The sequence below is a fragment of the Pelobates fuscus genome, chromosome 5, assembly GCF_036172605.1.
Source record: "Pelobates fuscus isolate aPelFus1 chromosome 5, aPelFus1.pri, whole genome shotgun sequence".
Classification (NCBI taxonomy): domain Eukaryota; kingdom Metazoa; phylum Chordata; class Amphibia; order Anura; family Pelobatidae; genus Pelobates; species Pelobates fuscus.
The window spans coordinates 271,267,897-271,290,967 of NC_086321.1; the positions used below are offsets into that span (position 1 = coordinate 271,267,897).

General features: G+C 39.9%; 1 protein-coding gene across 1 annotated transcript in view; it reads left to right on the forward strand.

Moving 5' to 3' along the window:
• The first annotated feature begins 1,151 nt into the window (after positions 1 to 1,151).
• Positions 1,152 to 23,071, forward strand: part of UGCG (UDP-glucose ceramide glucosyltransferase) — a 52,461-nt gene continuing 30,541 nt past the window's right edge. The window contains exons 1-2 of the mRNA XM_063455295.1: positions 1,152 to 1,723; positions 13,975 to 14,116. Of these exons, the coding sequence (XP_063311365.1) occupies positions 1,626 to 1,723; positions 13,975 to 14,116 (240 nt within the window). The 5' untranslated portion in view covers positions 1,152 to 1,625. The remainder of the gene's footprint in view (positions 1,724 to 13,974; positions 14,117 to 23,071) is intronic.

The window sequence follows — 23,071 nt, forward strand, 5'->3', positions numbered from 1 at the left end:
CTGCAGAGCAAGAAAATATGAGGTACTTAGCTGAGGCAGCAGCAAAGAAAGAGGAGTGGCTTAGGGTCACATGGAAGTATATGGAATGAGGATTGCTCCCACTGGTTGCATTTGTTATATCCTTTATGAATAAGTTAACCCTTTAAGGGTATTTGTTTTCTTTTAATATCTTAATATTCTTTCTTTGCTGCTGAGGAAAAAAGAAAGCAATAAAGCCTAATACAAGCTTCTGTGTCCTTTAATTAATAAAATCAGTGACTCTCCATTCACAGAGGCGGCTTGGGAAAGGTACGTTTTTGTGACTGCTCTCAGCCAATCAGCAATGCCCCTGCCCGGCGGCACTCCGCACTTTCTGAAATTTCAGAAGCCGGATGCTGCCTGGGAGGAGTGGGAATCAGCGCTGGTGGTAACTTTGGGGTTAAACGACTTCAGGGGCCTGGCACCATAACAACCTTATTTAGATTAAGTTGTTATGGTGCCTAAGCTATCCCTTTAATAACCATCAGGTTTATTTAAAGCAGTAAGACTTCAAAGTTCATGCAAAGTGGATTTCACATTTAAGGCCATAATAGTCGATGTGGAACCATTATCACGGTCATCTATGTCTCCAGCTCGGCTACCTTGGCCTTACATGTGAAACTCCCTCTGAATTCTCAGTTAGTGAATCTCCTGCTGCCCGTGCTGGCTGCCTAGCCCGGGGACTGGAGCTATAGTCAGCATTTCCCACCGATACTGATCCTATCTCTCACACTATCAGCTTAAAGAGAACAGGAAGGGTGACGTCAGACACGGCTGCTCCTTTAGTGACCCTCAGATGACGTCACCGCCTTATCATTCATAACTGACAGCATCACGGGACTCGGAGGGATGGGTGGGCGCGAGCGATTATGTCATCCTGGAACTCTTACTATGAGGAGGAGTCTGAAGGGTTTGCCATCCAATGAGAACTCCGCCCACTGTGCGCGCTCCAGGTTTCATGCCTACACCGTGTCTAAACGCCAGCAGCGGCATTCACGGGAGGAGGTGGGACCTAGCGACGAGGGGGCGTGGTGACGTTTGGCAGAAGTGGGCGGTGCATGGAAAAAATAGAACGCGGGGACGTGAGCTGAGTAAGAGAAGCTAGGATGGGGGGCGTGGCTATGCGTCTGGCTGATAGAACTGTAGGAGGGTGGTGGGGTTGAAGTGCAGCGCGAGCCTTGATGTCAGTTGGCCTCCTTGGTCCTCGCGCAGGGATTCTGGAGTCATATCCTCTGCCAGCAGCCAGAGCAGGCATTCCCCGCAGCAGGAGGCGGCGGGAGCGGAGCAAAGAGCCGGGTTACGCTGCTCTGAAACATTGTGGTGGACAGGCGGAATAAAAAGGAAATCCTGGAAATAAAAGAACACTTTGATACAGCATCCCCCGCATTGCTGAAATAAGAGACTGGCGGTACTGGCACACGATCTCTAGCTATTTCCCAGTACAATATTTGATGATCACCGCTGCAGGGATTTCTATGTTGTGCTGTCCGCAGTGAGAGCTGGCTGGGGGCCGTCATTACAGAGATATTTCATTCATCGGGCACACACCTTGCCCCTCTCTGGTGCCAGTCAGCCCCTAGGATCTGCCCGGTGCCCCCCTGTCGGCGATGGCGGTGCTAGATCTGGCCCTGCAGGGTCTCGCCATCTTCGGCGTCATCCTCTTCTTCGTGCTGTGGTTCATGCACTTCTTATCCATCGTTTACACGTAAGTGAACTGCTGGCTGCACACTACATGGCCCTAACCTGGCCCCCATGGAGAGGGGGTGACCTGTCACCCAGGCTGTGTAAATATAATAATAATAATAATAATAACTGGGAGCCCTGCCTAATAATGATAATAATAACTGGGTGTCCTGGCTGTTTAATAATATAATAATAACTGGGTGTCTGGGCAGTGTAATAATAATAATAACTGGGTGTCCTGGCTGTTTAATAATAACTGGGTGTCTGGGCAGTGTAATAATAATAATAATAACTGGGTGCCCTGGCTGTTTAATAATAATAATAACTGGGTGCCCTGGCTGTTTAATAATAATAATAATAATAATAACTGGGTGCCCTGGCTGTTTAATAATAATAATAATAATATAATAATAACTGGGTGCCCTGGCTGTTTAATAATAGTAATAATATAATAATAACTGGGTGCCCTGGCTGTTTAATAATAATAATAATAACTGGGTGCCCTGGCTGTTTAATAATAATAATAATAACTGGGTGCCCTGGCTGTTTAATAATAATAATAACTGGGTGCCCTGGCTGTTTAATAATAATAATAATAATAACTGGGTGCCCTGGCTGTTTAATAATAATAATAATAATAATAACTGGGAGCCCTGGCTGTTTAATAATAATAATAATAACTGGGTGCCCTGGCTGTGTAATAATAATAACTGGGAGCCCTGGCTGTTTAATAATATAATAATAACTGGGTGCCCTGGCTGTTTAATAATAATAATAATAATAACTGGGTGCCCTGGCTGTTTAATAATAATAATAATAATAATAATAATAATTGGGAGCCCTGGCTGTGTATTAATAATAATAATAATTGGGAGCCCTGGCTGTGTATTAATAATCATAATATAATAATAATAACAACTGGGTGCCCTGGCTGTTTAATAATAATAATAACTGGGTGCCCTGGCTGTTTAATAATAATAATAACTGGGTGCCCTGGCTGTGTAATAATAATAACTGGGAGCCCTGGCTATTTAATAATAATAATAATAATAATAATAACTGGGAGCCCTGGCTGTGTAATAATAATCATAATATAATAATAATAACTTGGTGCCCTGGCTGTTTAATAATAATAATAATAATAATAATAACTGGGAGCCCTGGCTGTGTAATAATAATAATAATAATTGGGTGCCCTGGCTGTGTAATAATAATAATATAATAATAACTGGGAGCCCTGGCTGTTTAATAATAATAATAACTGGGAGCCCTGGCTGTTTAATAATAATAATAATAATAATAATTGGGTGCCCTGGCTGTGTAATAATAATAATATAATAATAATAATAACTGGGAGCCCTGGCTGTTTAATAATAATAATAATAACTGGGAGCCCTGGCTGTTTAATAATAATAATAACTGGGAGCCCTGGCTGTTTAATAATAATAATAATAACTGGGAGCCCTGGCTGTTTAATAATAATAATAACTGGGAGCCCTGGCTGTGTAATAATAATAATAATAACTGGGAGCCTTGGCTGTGTAATAATAATAACTGGAAGCCCTGGCTGTGTAATAATAACTGGGTGTTCTGGCAATGTAATAATAATAACTGGGAGCCCTGGCTGTATAATAATAATAACTGGGTGTCCTGGCTGTATAATAATAATAACTGGGTGTCCTGGCTGTATAATAATAATAACTGGGTGTCCTGGCTGTATAATAATAATAACTGGGTGTCCTGGCTGTATAATAATAATAACTGGGAGCCCTGGCTGTGTAATAATAATTGGGTGCCCTGGCTGTGTAATAATAATATAATAATAATAATAATAACTGGGAGCCCTGGCTGTTTAATAATAATAATAATAATAATAACTGGGAGCCCTGGCTGTTTAATAATAATAACTGGGAGCCCTGGCTGTGTAATAATAATAATAATAACTGGGAGCCCTGGCTGTTTAATAATAATAATAATAACTGGGAGCCTTGGCTGTGTAATAATAATAACTGGGAGCCTTGGCTGTGTAATAATAATAACTGGAAGCCCTGGCTGTGTAATAATAACTGGGTGTTCTGGCAATGTAATAATAATAACTGGGAGCCCTGGCTGTATAATAATAATAACTGGGAGCCCTGGCTGTATAATAATAATAACTGGGTGTCCTGGCTGTGTAATAATAATAATAACTGGAAGCCCTGGGTGTTCTCGCAATATAATAATAACTGAGTGTCCTGGCTGTTTATTAATAACTGGGAGCTCTGGCTGTGTAATAATAATAATAATAACTGGGTGTCCTGGCAGTGTGATAAAAATACTAATAACTGGTAGCCATGGTGGCAGTGAGAGCCCTGGTTGTCACAGGTGGGAGGGGTTGCATTGTTTGGAAGATGGGTGCAGTGTTCCTGTCACTAGGTATTGATACACACACCCAGCCCCCTCCCCCTGACACTGTCACCAAACACCACTCTCCAGGCACCACAGAGGGCCTGCACCATTGCTGCACCATGGATGCAGTGTGGACTCCTTAACATAGACACTGAACAGGCAATTTATAGCTCACACTAACCATATTAAAGAAAACCTCTTCAGCTATTGTTCTAGCTGAGCAACTTTGGCCTAAAATTAGCTTTCTCTCCCAAGACTGTTGTAGTGAAAAATAATCCATTGTGTCTGCTACCGTTTTATATCTTTAGTATGGAGAAGTCCAACTATTGTATTCCCTCTCCAGTCTCCATGTATCTTAGACTATACCATTATTGTGGTTTTCCCTTTTAGATTTTCAAGATGAGGATTTTTTTTGCTCTATTTCTGATTGTCACTAGTCAATCATAAGCAGAAATGCTGAACATCGTACATGAATTATAAATGCATTTTCTTCTGATATTGATTTTCGCATTTTAGGAGAGGGCCATACCACCCCACCCCACCCTCTCCTCTCACATCCGTTCATACAAACGCTCCTTTCTTCCAACCTCCTGCTTCTGGCCATCCAGTGAAGATCAGGGGACCCTTGAATGAAGCATCATGTGTTGAGACTGAAAGGCAGGAAATCCTTTTTATCAGCCTGTATATATATGTCTGGAGAAGCAGTTAAAAACCCTCTGTCTAGTCCTGGCAGACATGCTTTTTTCTTCTTCTTGGTGTGTGGCTGTGTATACCATGGTTTCAGCATTTCTTTCCTGACTATTTAGAAGGATATGGGTAATGCTTTACCTGGAAAAGCTCAATAATTATTATTTTTTGTGTGTGTATGATTAAACTATCTGCTAATTCGTTTCTGAAATGGGCTTATATACATGTATTATCTTGTCTGTTACATGTCCTTTGTTTATAGGCACACATGGAATAAGCTAATCTAAGTGTATTTTACATTTTGTGCATTTTGAGATCGTCACTCTGGAATTCTCTGCTCCAGAATAGGTGGAAAAAATATTTTAAAGCAGTACAGATATCTGTACCTTCACCATTATTTCTGATATACTGTGTTCCATAAATAATATTTATAGTACGTGTAATGCTAGTACAATAAATACACATTCAAAAAAAGTAGCTGAGGTGACATAACCGTAAAATTTTATTTTAACGTTGCTATTAAGGCTCGTAAAGTGTTGTGGGAGTCTTACTTTTGCAATAGTTGGGAAGCTACATTTTGTCCATCATTGCTACTTGATATATATATTTTGGATCTGTCTTTCTCAATGGGATATTTAACATTGCTCTTTACCCGTCTATCGGTATGCTTTTATTTGTATATTATAATTTTTAGAAACATTTTTACACATAGTAGTGTAGAATTCTGTATTGCCTTGCGTGAAACTGTATGTATGAGTGATGAATTTAGCACAATTTTTTTTTAAATATGAGTGACATGTTCCACAGAGTGGTTTGAGGAGATGAATAGTGCCTGCTGGTTACTCTGGCATTTAATATTTCACACTTCTTTTCAGAGCTCTACACATTTTAAAAAAACAAACAAAAAACACCTCTGTAGGTATAATGGAAAACATACATTTTCTGTCATAACATATATCAATGGTTTGCTAAAATGGTACATCGATGGAAACCTGTCTGGAAAGTGCCACAGTATTGTTTTGCATAAATGATGCATGTTAGCTACAATTTAGTCCCCAGAACCATAGCGTAATGTAGTTGTTTTGGTGTCTATGCTCTGTCCCTGCAGGTATTTTAATGTGTAAACACTGTCTTTTCAGAGAATACCTAGTGTTTACATTACAGCCTAGGGACACCTCTAGTGGTCACTCCTCAGACTACCAATAAAGGGTGCTTTGTGGGGCAGTGCTGCACAACGGACACTGAACATTCCCTATAAAGATGCATTGATTTTATGTATCACTATAAGGAGATTCTTATTGGCCAGGGTGGTGTTTAGCCTCCCAATGCTTTCCTATGGGAATGCATTTTATTGGCTGAGATCATCAGTTTTGATGATCCCTGCCAATGAGGTGGATCGCAGGTGGAAGCAGTGCCGGCAGACCCACACGGCTTTGGAATAAAGATGAGTAAACTCACCTTTCAAAAAGCTGGCCGGGGGGCCTAAACATTGCTCTCACAGCTATTGTGACAGGAATACATGTTTGTATTCCTGTCACTATATAGTGTTCCTTTAAACCCAAACAAGGTTATTCACTAAAGTGAAAATTCAAGGTGATTTGAAATGTAAGGTCACAATAGCCAAAATTGAGAAATTCTCTAAGTCAGCGATGCTTTCAGATTGGATACTCTGGCTTTAAATTTAAGAAACACAAGATCACTTTAAATTCTCACTTTAGTAAATGGTCATGTTAGTCTTATCACAATGATAAGGATTTTGAGGTATATTCACTGACAAAATTTAGATTTGGTTAAAAATAGTTGAGATTACAATGAAATAGAACCTTCATCTTGTGGTTGTTGTCACACAATGAAAGGCCCATGTTTGCTGTTTGCCATTTGATAAATAATTTATCTATACATTTTTATTATTTTTCTCTAAATGTATTGCAGGTTTTCCCAAGTTATGTAGAACAGCATTTGTTTTGTTGAACGTTATTGATCTGAACTCTGAGATATTCTCGAAGTTCCCTAGACTTTTTGTACTTATGCAAAAAGTCTGGACTTTGTTCTTAAAACCCCTTTTTTTTTTTTTCAAATACCATTTCCAAGCAATTACCGCAGTTCTATATTTAAAACTGATTTGTACCCTTGGGAGCCAGTGAGCATTTAACTACTCCCAATGGAATTTTTCGTGTTGGCGGCACAGCTGATTGTTTACGGTTAACGTGTTTCTTAATGGCTACTCTTTTCAAGGTTTGTTCAACCCATTATGTCCACCCTTCCTTTTTCCATCATTGGTTAACATTGTTGTTTGTGGTTTGGACACATATCTTTTGTCATGCAAGCTTTAGATCCACATCAAGAACCTTTTTGATGTTGTACATTGTTTTGTAGAGAACCCTGCCAGTGTTATTTTACTGACCCCTTTTCTCTAGTTTCTAATCTGATATACTTGCAATTTATCAGTTAACCGTGTGTTTGATTTCATTTGTAATTTGGGGTTTGACAGATTTCAGATGTACAGTAAGACAATTTTTTTTTTTTTTTTTTATGGTAATTCCATTTGATCTAATGTAAAACTTAAGACACTGATTTTGGACCCTAAATAAATGTAGGACCTTTCAGGAACACTCCAAGAACCATAACTATTACAGTCTGCTGTAGTGCCTATGGTGCCAGGAATTCCCTTACGACCTCCAAAGTAATTTTGTCAAGCAGTTTTAAAACTGTTTTTACTACTTACCTGTGTTCCCTGGGGACCCAACAGCATCTAGCTTTTCCAACTGGAGAAGCCTATTGTCTCCTTTGAGCTAGGCACGGCTCGATTCATGGCTGCACTCATTGGCTGACAGTGCTCGGTTACAGCTCTCATCCAAGGCTATCAGCCTTGCTTTTCAGGGCAGGAGAAACTGTGAGCAGTTTTGGTGCGATGATGCTGTGTAAGAAACATACACTGTCTACATGTATGATATAAGACTGACAAACGCAAGAGACACTTCTTGCTTAAGAGAGAATATGATTCCTGGCAATAAAGCTGACCATGAGGGACAGCCTGAGGTAAGTAAAACTCACCTGCCTTGGCCAGCGGAACCACGTTGGATCTGCCTGTTTCGGTAGTCTTTGCAAAATACGCAAAGACCCCGAAATTGACATATTCACTTTAACCCCTTAAGGACCAAACTTCTGGAATAAAAGGGAATCATGACATGTCACACACGTCATGTGTCCTTAAGGGGTTAAAGGGTCTAATCCTACGGATGTAGCAAGATAAAAATAACATCCATCCTTTACTTCAGAGATACCACAGACATCAATGTGGATATTGATGATTCTACTATCTCATGAGATTTCATTGCTTTCTTAGTAAACCAAAGCTTTGCAACTATATTGACTTGTTTCTAGACTCTGCATAAAAGTAATGTTCGAGTGAAAATCTAAACCTTAGATTAAGACAATGAGTGGCATGTTGGAAATAGTCTATTAAGCCTTTTTTATTTGGATACCTTTTTGAACAATAATATTAAAAGTATTAATGTAAAGCATTTTACATTCAGAAGAAATATGTCCTCTAATTTGTGAAGGCAAGTAAACCTTTATATTTCAGACAGCAGTTGGCCTGTCTAACTGTGGGATAAAAGCAGCTTTGCAGAACTAGCTTCTTGAGATATCAGGAAGTAATCACAGGCTTTGCTGTCCCCTTTAAACCAATGCTTTCAGTTCTTGACTTGGTCCATGATTTGCAGTTTGTGCACTCTTGATGTGACACATTGAAACAGATGTCAGTGCACATAGCCGAATAACGACAGCTGTCTGAGCCTGAGCATTTCATCTGCAGCCCTTTAACTGTCACCTGTCAAAATGTCTACTTAGAACCCACTGCATTTATACACAAACACGTTGTGCTCTGTTAATATCTGTATGCACCAGGCAATCCTGTGTCATTGCCATTAAAATATGAGTCAAAGAACTATAAATTAGTCATCATACAGAACATACACTCTTACGAATGTATTCACCTAATTCTATATTTAAAGTTTTTACTGGCCTAGATTCTGCAGGGCAAACAATGCTTTAATTTTGTTACTCCATCGTCTGACAACATTGTTCTCTATAATTATTATTGGCTAATCAATCTAATAATTCAGTTGCTGTTAGTTGAAACCAATCATTACATGCCCTTCTGGCTCCTTTAAATTGTATAAAAAGGCATGTACGCGTCCCTTTTTTTTGTTTGTTTGTTTGCTTTTCACAGTGTTTTGGTGGCGTTACCGAAGTAGAAAGGCAGTCTACATTACCTTACAACTGGTTGTTACTAACTCTGGATTGGAATAGAAAGCTGTAACTGGGTTTGCATTAGCTGATATTTCAAAGATTGAGTAACATGGTCTTGCAATAGATAGAGCAACAAGTTATAATTTGGGTTTAATCTGCCAAATTCTTTCAGGTTTGTTTCACCAACTATTTCCAGTACACTCATGGCTGAAAGTAAATACATGTTTTGGGTTTTATCAAGTGAATGAAGAACAGTGTTCTTGTCTCCAGTAATCATCTGTTGGGCCTTCTTTTAATGTAAATCTCGGAAAGTATTGAGATACAAACAAGTACAATCATTGGAAAAAGAAAAGACACCCACTTTGAATTCTGTGTTTTTTTTATATCCGGATATAAACAAGGTAAAGAAAACCTCAGATGAACAACTCATGACATATTACACAGGTTTCACGAGTTAACAAAAATGAAGAAGCCGTGTGTGGGAAAAACCAAGTACATCCTTACTGCTGTCATTGGAATTAAGAGGCAAAGTATTAAACAGGTGCTGCTAATCAAATTAATTGATCACCAGCAAGTGTGACCACCTCGATAAAAGCCAACGTTTTAGCAGTTTGCTAGTCTGGAGCATTCAGGTTTGTCTTAACACAATGCCAAGACATCCGCAATGATCTTGGAGAAGCAGTTGTTGCTGCCACTCAAACTGGTAATGGTTCCAAGGCCATTTCCAAGCAATTTAAAGTCCATCATTCTATAGAGTGGACATGCCAGCAAAATAAGAGGATAAGGAGTTGGAAACTACTCCATGTTTGTAAATGCAAGAAAACCATTTGGCAGAAGAAGGAAAGAAACAAGACAAGATGGAGAATAGTGGGGAAAAAAGTAGAATGTGATGATCGGAAGGCAGAACTGTAGTTCACGAAATGCTTAGGTGCATAGTTACCCATCTGTGCCCTATATACAAAATAGATGGTTTGGTTACTTGCTTCAAATAAGTTGGAGTTTACCTTGGTAATAAAATTCAAATAATAATAATAATATTGAGAAGGTGATTTGCACGAACTGTGCATGGCTATAAACCCTTGAATGTTTAGTTCTGCCAGACAGACTGACAGTGTTTTAAACCACATACAATACACTGACACTCAAACTGCAGTACAGATTGTATAGAAGTGTGGACCTCTCACACAATCTTCTTCTGCACAAGGCTCACATGCTAGGCAACTGTTGCTGGGGTGTCTGATAATGCAGCTATTATTGATGCAATGCTGAGGTAGCAAACCACAGTATGGGAATCCTTATCCAAAGCGGCTGGAGTCTTCTCTTGGTTGTGCTGACACATAAAGCAGTATTACTTATATTGATGAACAATGGTACTTTCTTTGAATTGGTCGTTTCTAATGTTGGCTGACAAAGGTTTTCTGTGCAGAAAGATGTTAAATTAAAATTTAAAGCAGCATAAAATAATATAGACTCCAAAAATGAAATCTACCTAAATTACTCCTAGCAAAATCCACAAGTACGTTTAGTGTTATTGGTTCCCAGCTACTGCAATAAGTTGTGTTTTTATAGCTAAAGGAATTTGCTTCTTGCTGATGCTTGCTGAGCTCTCAAATAAAGACTCAAAACAATTAGACATGTTGTCTAGGGACTAACATTCACTGGCGTGTGTTTCCTAAGCTTCTGTTGTGCCAGTTTACTCGCTGGGTTTTCTGTCTGGTTAACATGGCTTTATAACTTGTGAGCCAACTCATTTCTGTAAATTATAAGATATATTTATTGCGCTGTCTGTTTGCTAATCCATAGTTTGTTTTTGTAAGGTAATTGCCATATTAAATAATGGTTATTATAAAATGGTAAATACCAGGTTCACTTTAGGCGTTTACTTTAAAGATCTGGGTATGATTACATTTCATAATGCAGGGTTGTGCACACCATGTTTGCCTACATCTTCTGGTGGACAGCAGCATAGGGGACAGTTGAAGGTGATTTATTTAGCAGAGGAGTATTCATATCTACATGATTGGGGGAATCTCTGAGAGCAAAGGAGTAGGTAATAGATGGATATTTTGATGCTATGTTTTAGCTCCAACAAAGACAAGAGAATGTCCCAATTGGAAGCTTTGCTAAAAATTGATGAATGACAAGATGATAAAAGCATGGACAGAAAAATATACAACATAATTGCACATACTTCATAGTAGCAGAAAACGAAAGGTTGGTATTACTAAGATGAAGGCCAGTTTAGTATTCAAATTGTAAAGGAACACCATAGTATTAGGAATGCAAATGCGTATTCCTAACGCTATAGTGCCCTAGTCACCATTCAGGTGAACGGACCCTGGTGCCAGGGTTAAAAAGATGATTTTACTTGCCATTTCTCCCTCGCAGGATCGATCTCCAGCGAGATTATCGAGATTAATGAAATCCCCCAATACAATGCTTCCCTATAGGAAAGCATTGAGAGGCTAGTACGCATGCATGTCAAAATTCTGCATCAGTCAGACTGTCTGTCTGAGACCATCTAATTGAACCTTTGGATATTTACTCCACTATATCACGGATGCATCTCTAGTGGTTGTCAATATTGTCAATATGACAGCCACTGGATGCAGCTTAACCCTGAAATGGAAACACTACCATTCCCGCATAACAGCAATATTTAATGGACGAGAAGGTGTGTGTGTGTCTCCTATAGAATGATTTTAAGAGCCATACTTTGGTTAATCAGAAAGCTTGGTGATCCTGAATTTTGCATTCATGAGATAATGGGCATTTCTGAAGGTCACTGTAATATGGTTGTATCTCTAATGGTTGTTATTGGTTTTTTTTTGGGGGGGGGGGGGGGGAGGGGGTTTGGTTTATGGCTTGATATAAAGTTCTGTAAAAGTGTATTCTATTCAAAAACCAAAAACCTATCCTTAAATGAATCATTAAAATGTTAGGAATGCAAACATGTGTTTCCTTGTTGCTAGTGTGAGGGTTATCGAACTAAAAGATCACCGCAAATCCAATGCTTCCCCATAGAGGAACATTGGAAGGCTACTGCGCATGCACAGTAGAACGCCATGCAGCGCCAAGCAAATGGTGTAAGACCATTTGACCATCTTAACTCAGCAATGGAGGCAGAAGTGCCTCTAGTGGCTGTCACACTGCTGCTGTAGGTGCATTTTACGCTTCCTTGTAAACGTTATTTCTACAATACAGGAATGTTTTACATGTAAGGGTTAAAATCACATAACTAGTGCAAAAAGTGTTGATATGGCTTCATGGGGTGAGACGTTTTAGAATATGAGAAGGTACCAATACAGGTGAAATGTAAATCATCTGATGAGGAAGTAATGGATGTGACTAGCAGTATATATTCATTATGTACTACATAGTGTATACATTTGTAGTGTACAGCTAGCATAGCATTAATGGCATTCACTGACCAAAATGCATCCATTGGCTAAAATATATAATTTAGAATGGTGTCTGTTCTAAACCATTCCTGTGCAGCTACCACATCTGTTTATTCTGAGGAAGAACACTTGCCACTAAAGGGCGGTTGTTCGTGTAAAGAGTTCATCAACTAAACTAATCTGAATCAAATGTGCCTGGCCCATACTCTACTGGTCTATTTTTATTTTAAGATATTCTGGAAATACATTTGCCATCATATAGCAGCAATAAAGTCTTTCTCCTTAACACCCCCTATTTTTCTGAGATTTTAAAAGTTTACTTTTCCCACCAAAGTCCTTTTAACCCCTTAAGGACACATGACTGACATTTTCTGTCATGCTTGCCTTTTACTTTTGAAGCTGTGTCCTAAATTAAATTTGGGGTTAAATTGTAAGAATATTTATTTATTTATTTATGTATTGGTTTTAGTGCCAGGGGTGCCCTAATGATCTCCCAAAGTTATTTTTGAAAACCTCTTCATTTTGACAACTTGCCTGGGTCACCTGATTGATATTTTCATTGAGCTAAGCAGGTTCCCTTAGCTTGTGCTCTCAACCAATAAGTTTGGACTTGCTTAGTGCAGTGGAACTGCCCAGTTTTTCCTGTAAGGACCCAGGGAGTGTTCCTTTAAATGGTGACATGTTACAGACTGTGCCTTCAGATGTGTAGAAGCTGCTGTGTCTGGGTAATATGTAGAATATATATATTATGTGTTCTTGACAGTATTTGCATTCTTACATCTTACTCCAGACTTTAAAAGCCACAAATTCATCATGTTTTCACGTGAATTCTCAAAGAATAGCTCACTGTTTTGCACTTTTATATAGGCCTTGATTTAATAAGCTTTCCCAATGATTTGTTTACAAAGATCCCATAGACTTTAATGTTGGCTTCTGGAGATAAACCACTTGAATACTTTTCTAACATTATTTAATCATTTGGAAAGCTTATTAAATCGAGGCTACAGTCTTTGGAGAAATCCTAGAGCTCTAATCAGACTTAAAAGGCTACTGTAAATGCCATAATCGCTATAGTTCATTGTTGTTCATAGCCTTTGGGCCATATCCATCCATTTGCATTAGCTCTGTTTTAGATGTTTGTCAAAAACAAAGGCTCTCCCAGCACCTACAGTATGGCCCCTGTGGGTGTACCTTACCTAATGCAGAGATGGATCTCTGTATTGACTTGTGCAACTTTTAGAAGCAGTAATAGACTGGGAGCAGTGGACTAACCCACTCAATAACTGCAAATAACTATAGTGGTTCTGATACGTTGGATACCTTTTTAACACTGGTTTAATTTGACTCCAACCATTTCTTTTTACATTCCTTCTTCTCAATGTACCCAGTGTTGCGACTACATAAATAATTGCAGTGGTCTGACAAAGCTGCTGTAATATATAGTGAGCTGTTCCTGAATAAGAATTACGGTGCTAGTTGAAATAGTTGTACTACGTTTTTGTTTTTATTTCTCAATGAAATAATTTGTTCATTTTATTTTCAGGAGGCTACACCTCAACAAGAAGGCATCAGACAAGCAACCATACAGCAAGCTTCCTGGTGTTTCACTACTTAAACCACTTAAGGGGGTTGACCCTAACCTCATCAACAACTTAGAGACCTTTTTTGAGTTGGACTATCCAAAAGTATGTATATTTTCCCATTTTCAAGTCTGTATAAAACTGCCTCCGTTTGATTTAAAGATTTTCGTGACTAATGTCTTGCTACCAGTTATTTTGTAAGGATAGCCGTGCTTTAGCACAGATCCATTCACTGGTCATGACTGGTTTCTGTGCCAGAAAGCGCTTAGTGGAAATTTTAGTGGCTAAATAAGAAAATGCATGTCTGGTAAGTATTTAAATACAACTATCTGTTGCTTTCTATACCAGTAGTCCGTGTTTCCCTTGGCTGCTGAACATGGCCACACTATATTTTGATTGTCAGTTCAGCACATCCTGCAAAAGATTGCTTATTTTTAAAGCAGTCTCATTGGACAGCTACACGCTAAATTAACACACCCCTGTTTCTCGAGAGAAATCTATAGAATCGTGCCCAGTAACTATACACATAGTTCATGATCGCACAGCCCAAAATATTTAGTGATTTGTTAGTGTTTTCATTCTCAGAAAAAATATACATAAAATTAGTCATGAATGGCTTGAATCCTTTTTGGCAGATTCCAGGTTATTTTTAGGGTATGAAGTTCAGTTTCTGTTTTCTGCAGAAGGGACAGAGGATCTAAAGTATCTATTCACCCTCCATAATTACACATTAAAATAGGTTATCTATACATGTCTGGAAATACTTACTATAATGTTTGCCAAAAGATAGATCCCCAAATATTGTAAAACTAAATCTCCCACATAATGCTTTGCTACTGTAAAGCGCAGCATAGCCTCCTAGTAGTTGGACTTCAGGGATGGACAAAAGGCAGTTAGTTCCTTGGGTGTTGTAGAATTGTAGTATATGTGTGTGTGTATATATTTAGACTCGGAGATTACAGGCCAATGAAAACGTATAATATGTATATGGTGGTTTCCTTTTATAGATAAATTAGTAACCTAGACTGTTAATGTTTAAAGAGAACAATGCAGGAACTTTAAAAATGGTATTACTTGTCTAAACAATGTTAGTACGTTGAAAGTCTAGGCTATCAGTTCCTGTTTTAAGGGAAAAAATTTTTTCTAAGTGTCATTTACACACTCCCTTTGCGTGGCTTTTCAGTTGCCAATAATTAATGTTTTGGGTTTTTTTCAGTCGTGTGGAGTGAGGTTAGATGTAATGGACAGGGAAGAGAAATTGGCAGAAGTATGGTCATTGTGTGTTGTGACTATCGGAAACCTAAAATAATGATTGGAACTGTAACAGAAGTGAAACCTTTTTGTCTTTACTCTTAATATGAGAATTGGAACTTAAACTGCTCTGATTTTCATACAGACCGTTTATTGAGCTTGTATTTTCCACCGGTCTCAGTGCTGCGAATGTTACCAGTGTATGATAATTCTGTAATGTTAAAATTACTTTTCAGTGCAAGCGCATACTTTGCCAAGGTAAACATAATCGCCACAACTTGGGTCAACAGCTCTGCTGCTGTTCAGTGCAGACAAAAATGAAATTATTAGGTCAAAGATTGTTTAGTTTGGACAGTAAAATAAGCATTCATCAGTTACTCTAAAATAGAATACTTGTCATGACATTTCTTCTTGTCTCCAAACCTCACGTCAATGTGCTAATAGAGTAAATGTCTTCCTGCTGTGTACACTGACTCCAAATTTAGATTTATTATTTTAAGTACAGTTGGCAGTGCATTGCTTCTCAGGAACAGGGTTAAACTAACTTAAAAATGTGCATTATGATATCGCATAGGGAACTGGCTGTGCATCAGTGTTGCTATTAATTTATTTATTTTGCAATGGAGTACTTCATGCTTCAGTCTGGGGTACTGGCACCACACTGGACTGGTTGTAAGGACTTGCTATTTTGCTGACATGACTTGGCATTGGCATCCTGATATCTGCACCAATGTTCTGACGTCCGTTTGAGAGCTGTTTTGACGATGTATACTCTTTTGTATGAGTTTGTTCATCCAGGAAGTTGGAAAGCAGACTTTGCCATTGACACTGACACCTGTTGTTTAATGTAAGCAGTGTAAGAGTCTTTAAAATTCTTTGTTGTCATTATGGTAGAAAAATGTAAATCATGGCATTCTTTCTTGATAGTTTAAATCCACTGAGCTTCTTCATTTCAGCTACAAAATGTTTACTTTTAGAAGTGTTTAACCTATAATCTAGTGATCGACTGTACCGAATATTCCAAACCACTAAATTTATCACTTAGCAGTGATTGCAACTTTTTGATGCTCTTATCTAATTCAGATTGTTTTCAAGAATTCTGCATAATAATGAGTTATTTCTCACTAGAAATAACAGTAGCCGAGGTAATAGGAAAAAGTCTAAACTAATCATACATTTAAAAAATAGATGACATTTTCACGGACTGGCAGAAATAGAGTTGAATCCAGTTGGGAGGTCTGTGTTCGAAACAGAAGGGTAAAGGGGAACAGAGGGCAAGTAGAAGGAGACACTAGCTACTCTAGACAGGGTAATAGCTGCATGTCCTGATGGTTTTTTATCCTTGCCCCTCCATCAGTATGTTATACTTTTATCGCTATGTAAACTGGATACCAATTAGTGCATCAATCAAATACCTGTACAATTGTTAATTTTCCAACTTGTTCTCTATGTCAATTTATTTTCATTTCCTGTTCTTGTAACAACGTTACTATGTTATGATATTGTAAGCATTGTTACAGCCTACTTTGTATGTAACCAAAAATATAATTGTATTGTATTTGAAAACCTTCAATAAAATACAAATTCAGAAACCAGCAAAAAAAAAAAAAAAATAAGACAAAGTAGGGACTACTTTGTCTTATTTTTTTTATTTTTTTTTTCCTACACTTGACAAAGGTGCATCTTTAAGGTTTGCACCAAGCATCACAACTACTATAGCCAGTTGCTATCTGGTGGTCCAGTGACTCGCTTCCAGCTTCTGCAGAGCTTCAAAAGCCAGGGTGGGTGACATTAATTGTCTGACAGCAACCGCTGAGGTGCTTAATGGATTTGGAGTGTTCCTTTTAAAGTACAATTGGGTTTGTGGTTTACTAAATAGAATTAATCCATACTATAGTTTAGGATATCTAAATTTGTTTTGAGAATGTTTTACCATTGTTGGGAAAGCTGAACTGCAAAATATACAGCGGTGAATAGGGGTAGGTTTTTAACATTCTCCACTTTGCTGTTTGGTGAAAGAATCCCCAAAGTCCTCCTAACTTCCTGGCATTTGGATTTTTTCTTTCAAATCTGTTCTAATCTATGGTATAACCAGCACAGCCTTTTATAATCCTGCAGATCTCTGCAACTGATGTCATGGCTTGCAACTCTATGATGTAGTAAAACAAAAGCCATTCTTTACTTAATTGCATTAGAGCTCTCCGTAGGAAAGCATTGAAAATGTGAGTGGTGTACTCCCTTTTGTGCGATACTTTGTGTGTGTGTGTGTGTAAAAAAAAAAAAAATATATATATATATATATATATATGTGTGTATATATATTTTTTTTTTTTTAATCTCCTAGACTTTTGAGATATCTGTCTAAATGTAAGTCTTGTTTTTCAATAGTGCAAAACTATTTTTTTTTTTAATTTTTATTTACTTTATTTTTTTAATATCCTAATTTTCCACCAAGATGTAAAAGAAATGCTAGTGATTGTGAAAAACGTTGTGGTCTGCTATGAAATCTGACTGGGGCTGTATATGGCATGTAGAAATAGGTATGTTTTAAATTCAACTCCTAGTGCTCTTTTATTTTAGTCTGTCAAACATAGATTTTAATTAGTGGAGTGACTCAACTGTTGTGGATTATAATTTGGGGTGTTTAGCAGGTGATACTCTTCTCAACCATATTGAAGATGTCTCGACTCTCGCCAATTATACAAACTGCTAACGAAGAGCCGGTTTTGTCACCTGGCTCTAAGAAGGTAATTTTATAACTGAAACCTCAACTGCCTTTTTCCTTAATCACATTGCTAATTTCCTTTGCATAAACAAAGTGATAAACCAGTAACTCCTAAATGTCAGAGAATTGAAGATTATGCTAGCTTTAGTGTACTAATAATCTTAATTTTAATAATGACAGGAGGCAAGTATTTTGCATATCTCTCTTTACTAACTCCATACAGCAGTAAAGAAACACATAGAAAAAAGAACCAATCACAGGAGAGCAGGATGTACACAAGGCAATGTGACCTTATCATTTCCTCTTTCATAAAGCGACAACAAGCAGAAGTAAATATATAGAAAACAATAAAACTAATAACAACTCCAAGTTCCCATGTGCGAAGGAGCAAACTTCCAAAGAATTCTATTCGAACAACGAAAAAAGTTCAGGGTTGAGACAAATCTAAAGGATAAAATCTCCAATAGTTTTGTGTGAACTGCCAATTATCTTCAAAGACGAATCATACTGAAAAGAGAATTTGTGACAGGTTTAGACATAGTCACGAACATGTAACTCCAATTAAAGTACCACCTAACATCCCATTGGAGAATATAGTAACTATAATCTGATAACTGAGTAATTGTAATGAGAACTCTAATGAGGATTCCATATTAATGGAAGTACGAACATATCATATAAGCACCAATGTGAGAGGCAAACCTACCTTAGCACCTGATATCTGCAAAGCAAATGAATAGAAAGGGTGGGCAGCGAAGCAGTGGGGGAAAATACTTTCCTCCTGTCATTATTAAAATTAAGATTATTAGTACACTAAAGCTAGCATAATCTTCAATTTTACCACATGACAGGAGGCTTCGCATTTTGCATTTCTAACGCTGAGAAAAGAGTATAGAACTAAATAAGAGTCCTACGGTGTGCCGAGAGACCCAGTATTCGGCGTTGTGGGGAGGTCTTCCCCGTTGAGCGCCCCACGTATACACCATCTAACAGGAAATTATACAAGACCAAGTCTGACCGTTTGTCAGCAGGATGTTTAGTCCTATAGAGTGAAAGGAGAACGACCTCCACAACTCATAAGCTGGAGATGTATGACATTGAGTAGTTGGTATCCTAGAGGATCCTAGTCCCTTGGGCATCCTCAGGTAGTGATACGGGCTGCAGTTCCGTCTCCATCCTCACATACGGGATCAAGGTGCAGCACCGAACCAGACGTCTAGATGTAGGGGTAGGGTCGTCGCATCCCTGGGTTCCCAGATTCCCAAGATGTCCCCGGCAGCTTGCGATCGTCCGCTGACCTGACAAGAAACCCCCAAAGCGGGTCCAGGTCCCCAGGTAGCCGACCCTCCTGGGATAGAAGATGTGAATACCTTACGGCTCCGTGAGGAATTGTTTTCCATGAATGTAGCAGGAGAAGATCCTCGCCTGCTCGAGAATTACTGTAGACCTTGTAAGCATGAGAAGCATAAGTCCTCCGGGGAGTTCAGGTCGGACTGAGCGCGATCACCATCGTGCCTCGACTTATACTGTGACGAGTGGTAATATCCAAATCAGTTGGCCCCTATGAGATGTGTCTCCCCCGGGAGACGGGTTGATCTTCTGTGAAGAAGACGGGGATCGAAGGAGCCTACATGTTGTCTGATAAACGTGAGTTGGTCCATCCCGGTGCATGTGAAACCTGACCGCCTAATCTGTGGTTACCTGCAGTAGGGTGCAGCCGATCTAGTACTTCTTTATCAATCCTTGTATTGTGAAGTATAGGACCAAGAAGTCTAGATATACAACGTACAGGGTCACGGTGGTGCCGCGGAGAGTCGTACGAATATTCCCAAGTTGTGGAATAGTCTACGAATCCTCTGAGCGAATAGTCTTCTACAAGAGGTTCCAGCTAGTTCTCGGATGAATGTGGGTGTTGATGAGTTTTCAGTTCCCTGGAGTGATCTGAATGAGGTTCTCCCGAAAGAGTGTCTCGTCTTCCCCGCCTGTATTCATTACTTCTTTCGGTAGTTTATCAGGGCCCACCAGGCTCCGAGCTACTGGATTGGGAAGGAGAGGATGTCCCCTGAAAACTGGGTAAGCTGGTCGAGCGGGAAGCAAGAAGACCGTCCTGACGTGTCTTTAGGTCCTGAAGGCAAGTCGGTTGACTACATGAAAGTGGTCTTCCCCAGGATGGAGTGCCTTTCACCTAGATGTGTTGAAATCCCCTGTGGATGTAGTAGGAGGTATATTGATGGTATCTGTGTGTACCGTGTTCTCTGTCCGCTTATCTGGAGCACCATTGGTTGACTCTCGCTCTATATGGGTAATAGAGCTAGCGGTAGCGTATCTCGGGTCAGATGTCCCGAAGTGGTCGACGACCGGCTCTGTTGCCAACCGGTTTCAAAGAATCCTTTTGTAAAGGTAATCGCATAACACCTCCTTCCTAGGGGTTTGGGCCCTTATGAAAGCCATGGGACCCTTGCGTGTCTAATAAGTTCCCTTTGGAACTTTGTGCCTTGTGCCTGGGGTTCCGACTATCGTGGCACCCAGTACCGCCAACCATCCGTCAGTGCGGAGGAGTGCTGCTATGGGCATCCAATGGGAGAGGCCAACACTGGGGTTTCCTGCGAGGAGCAGAAACAGTTTTTTGAGTCCATATACCCAAGTTGTATGCCCGTTCCTGGACGATGTTTGGCGGCGTCCAGCATCGCCCATGGTAAGGTCGTGAATCCTAAAAGACCTCCTCCGTTGGTCACTATAGTCGTCTGAGCCGTTCTGACCGGCATGGAAGGGCATGGGTTTGTCCGACTGTCAGCGGATATGGACATTCTAAGCAAGAGGCTGCAAAGCCACGAGTGCATAACGTTGTCAAGTAGGTTTATCATGGTAAGAGATACCCCTGTGTAAGGCACAAACCAGTATTCAGGCACATGATGCAGGGCAAACAGATCAGTCTACTATGACAGTAGGCAGTCTTCACAGAAAACCCTTGCGGGTCTATTCCGAATCGTGGCCAAATAAAACAGACTGGGGCTCACCCAGTACATAGAGGTTGCCATAGCATTGCCTCCGCTCAGCAGCACTGTGCAGCGCACGTATAGTGGGGGCTCACCCCGGGTGCACAGGGTATGAACCCTTAAGTGCTGGCCATCGCCCTGATAGAGAGTGTCAGTCACCTCTTCCATTATTAAATTCACCTCAAGGGGAATATATATCGTTAAGTAGGCGGCTTGGAACTCCTGTTCAGCGGTTGTAACCGCATGCCTCTTTTCGGCATTTTAGTGCAGTGCATGCCTAGCCGGGCCCGTGGGCCTTTAACTGCAGGCCGCAGAATAGGTACAGGGCATAAACCCGTACCGTATCATGATTCATTATCAATGGAGGTATTCCTTCAGCTGTAGGTATAGGCTGTTGCCGTAAGACTTCCTTCGGGGGGGTAGTGTGACTCACCTATCGTAGGGGTCTCACCCCAAGAGCACCGGATCTGGGACCAGCACTTACAGGTTCAGACCCGAAGTTCGGATTTTCAATCCTCGAGCTCGCTCTTGAGAGGGGTAGGAGTAGAAGCAGCAGTGCTGTAGGGGGCTCACCCCGGTTGCACAGGGTATGAACCCATCAGTGCTGGCCATCAGCCTGATGGTGTCCTACAGCTCTATCAATAATTAATTCACCGCCATAGGGGATATTCTGCGCTGAAGCTTGCAACTCTGTCCCTTTTTTTTGCCGAATAGATTGGCTTATACCTAGTCAGAGATCACCTCAGGTGCGCGGGGTATGTACCCGTCCACCTTGTGTCGCGGTCAAATAAAACAGACTGGATGAGGGCACAATCCGCTTCATTGTGTGCAATGCACCATGCAGACCCCAGCAGGGTGTAGAAGTGTGCAATTTATTGTCTCAAAGTATCAAAACAACCCCAGCAGGATGTGTGATATGCAGTAGTGTGTACTTATTGTGTGCAATTTATTGTCTCAAAGTACCAAAACAACCCCAGCAGGGTTGTGTGATATGGGGTACCCCAGCAGGTTATCTGTTATAGTGTAAATAATGCCAGTGGACCCCAGCAGGGTCTTTATAAATTACAGTAAGGTGTAATAACCCCGGCAGGGTATTCTGTCTCTGTCACTTAGTGTTGTCAAATTGTCCCAGCAGAGAAAACCACAATATTGGGATTTGTATAACTGGGCCTCACCCAGGATCACAGAGGTGGCCACAGGGCGACCTCCAAAAAGCAGCACCCCAGGTAGGCACAGGGTAATAAGCCCACTAGTGCCTAATATGGCAGTAATGAGACAAAAGTGACTGACCTCTGAGGCATAATAGGATATAACACTATCTCTAAGCTCTGTCGTGTTCTGACAGGTAGTCTTAAGTGATAGGGGTCATCCCTTTGAGAATCCATTACCAGAGTATTGCTGTAGATTCCTTAACACTGATCCAGGTGATATCCCTTCAAATCTCCCATCACTGATGTATTTATACAGTACCATCTTGATACTCTGTGTCCAAGCGTGCTATCCCTTTAAGGAATTCAAGGGTGATATCCCTTTAAGGATTTGGTATCCCTTTTAAGTAGTTCCAGAGTGGTATCCTTTTAAGGAGTTCCCTGTAAGGGTCCAAGAATGGTATCTTTAATGAATTTGAGGGTGCTATCCCTTTAAGGGATTTTTTTTTGGGTGATATCCCTTAAATGATTGTGTCACTTTCAGTGTGTGTGTTTAGTACTTTATTAATAAAAGACCCATTCCTTTTACTATTTCTGAGATTTTTTCTAATACCATACAGGGACAGTACCGTTCTCCTATTTTCTTTATATCCCTTAAAGGTTCCTGTACCTCGAACCACTATACATGGGTACGACTCAAATCTGTAAATAATAGGCTAGTTAGAATACTTACCTTTGCCTGGATTCGAACTTGGGACCCTGGGGTCCAACTTCTGTGTTCGAGAATCGTGAGCCACGAGAGCAGCAACGCTAACTGACAGCCCAGGTATATGTTACTCTCGAGCGCCGAAATCGTGGTTGGTGAGAGTAGCAAAACGGCCGCCCATAAACTCGCAAGACGCAAGGTTATAGATGGCCGCCAAGGGTAAAGGAGGGGGAA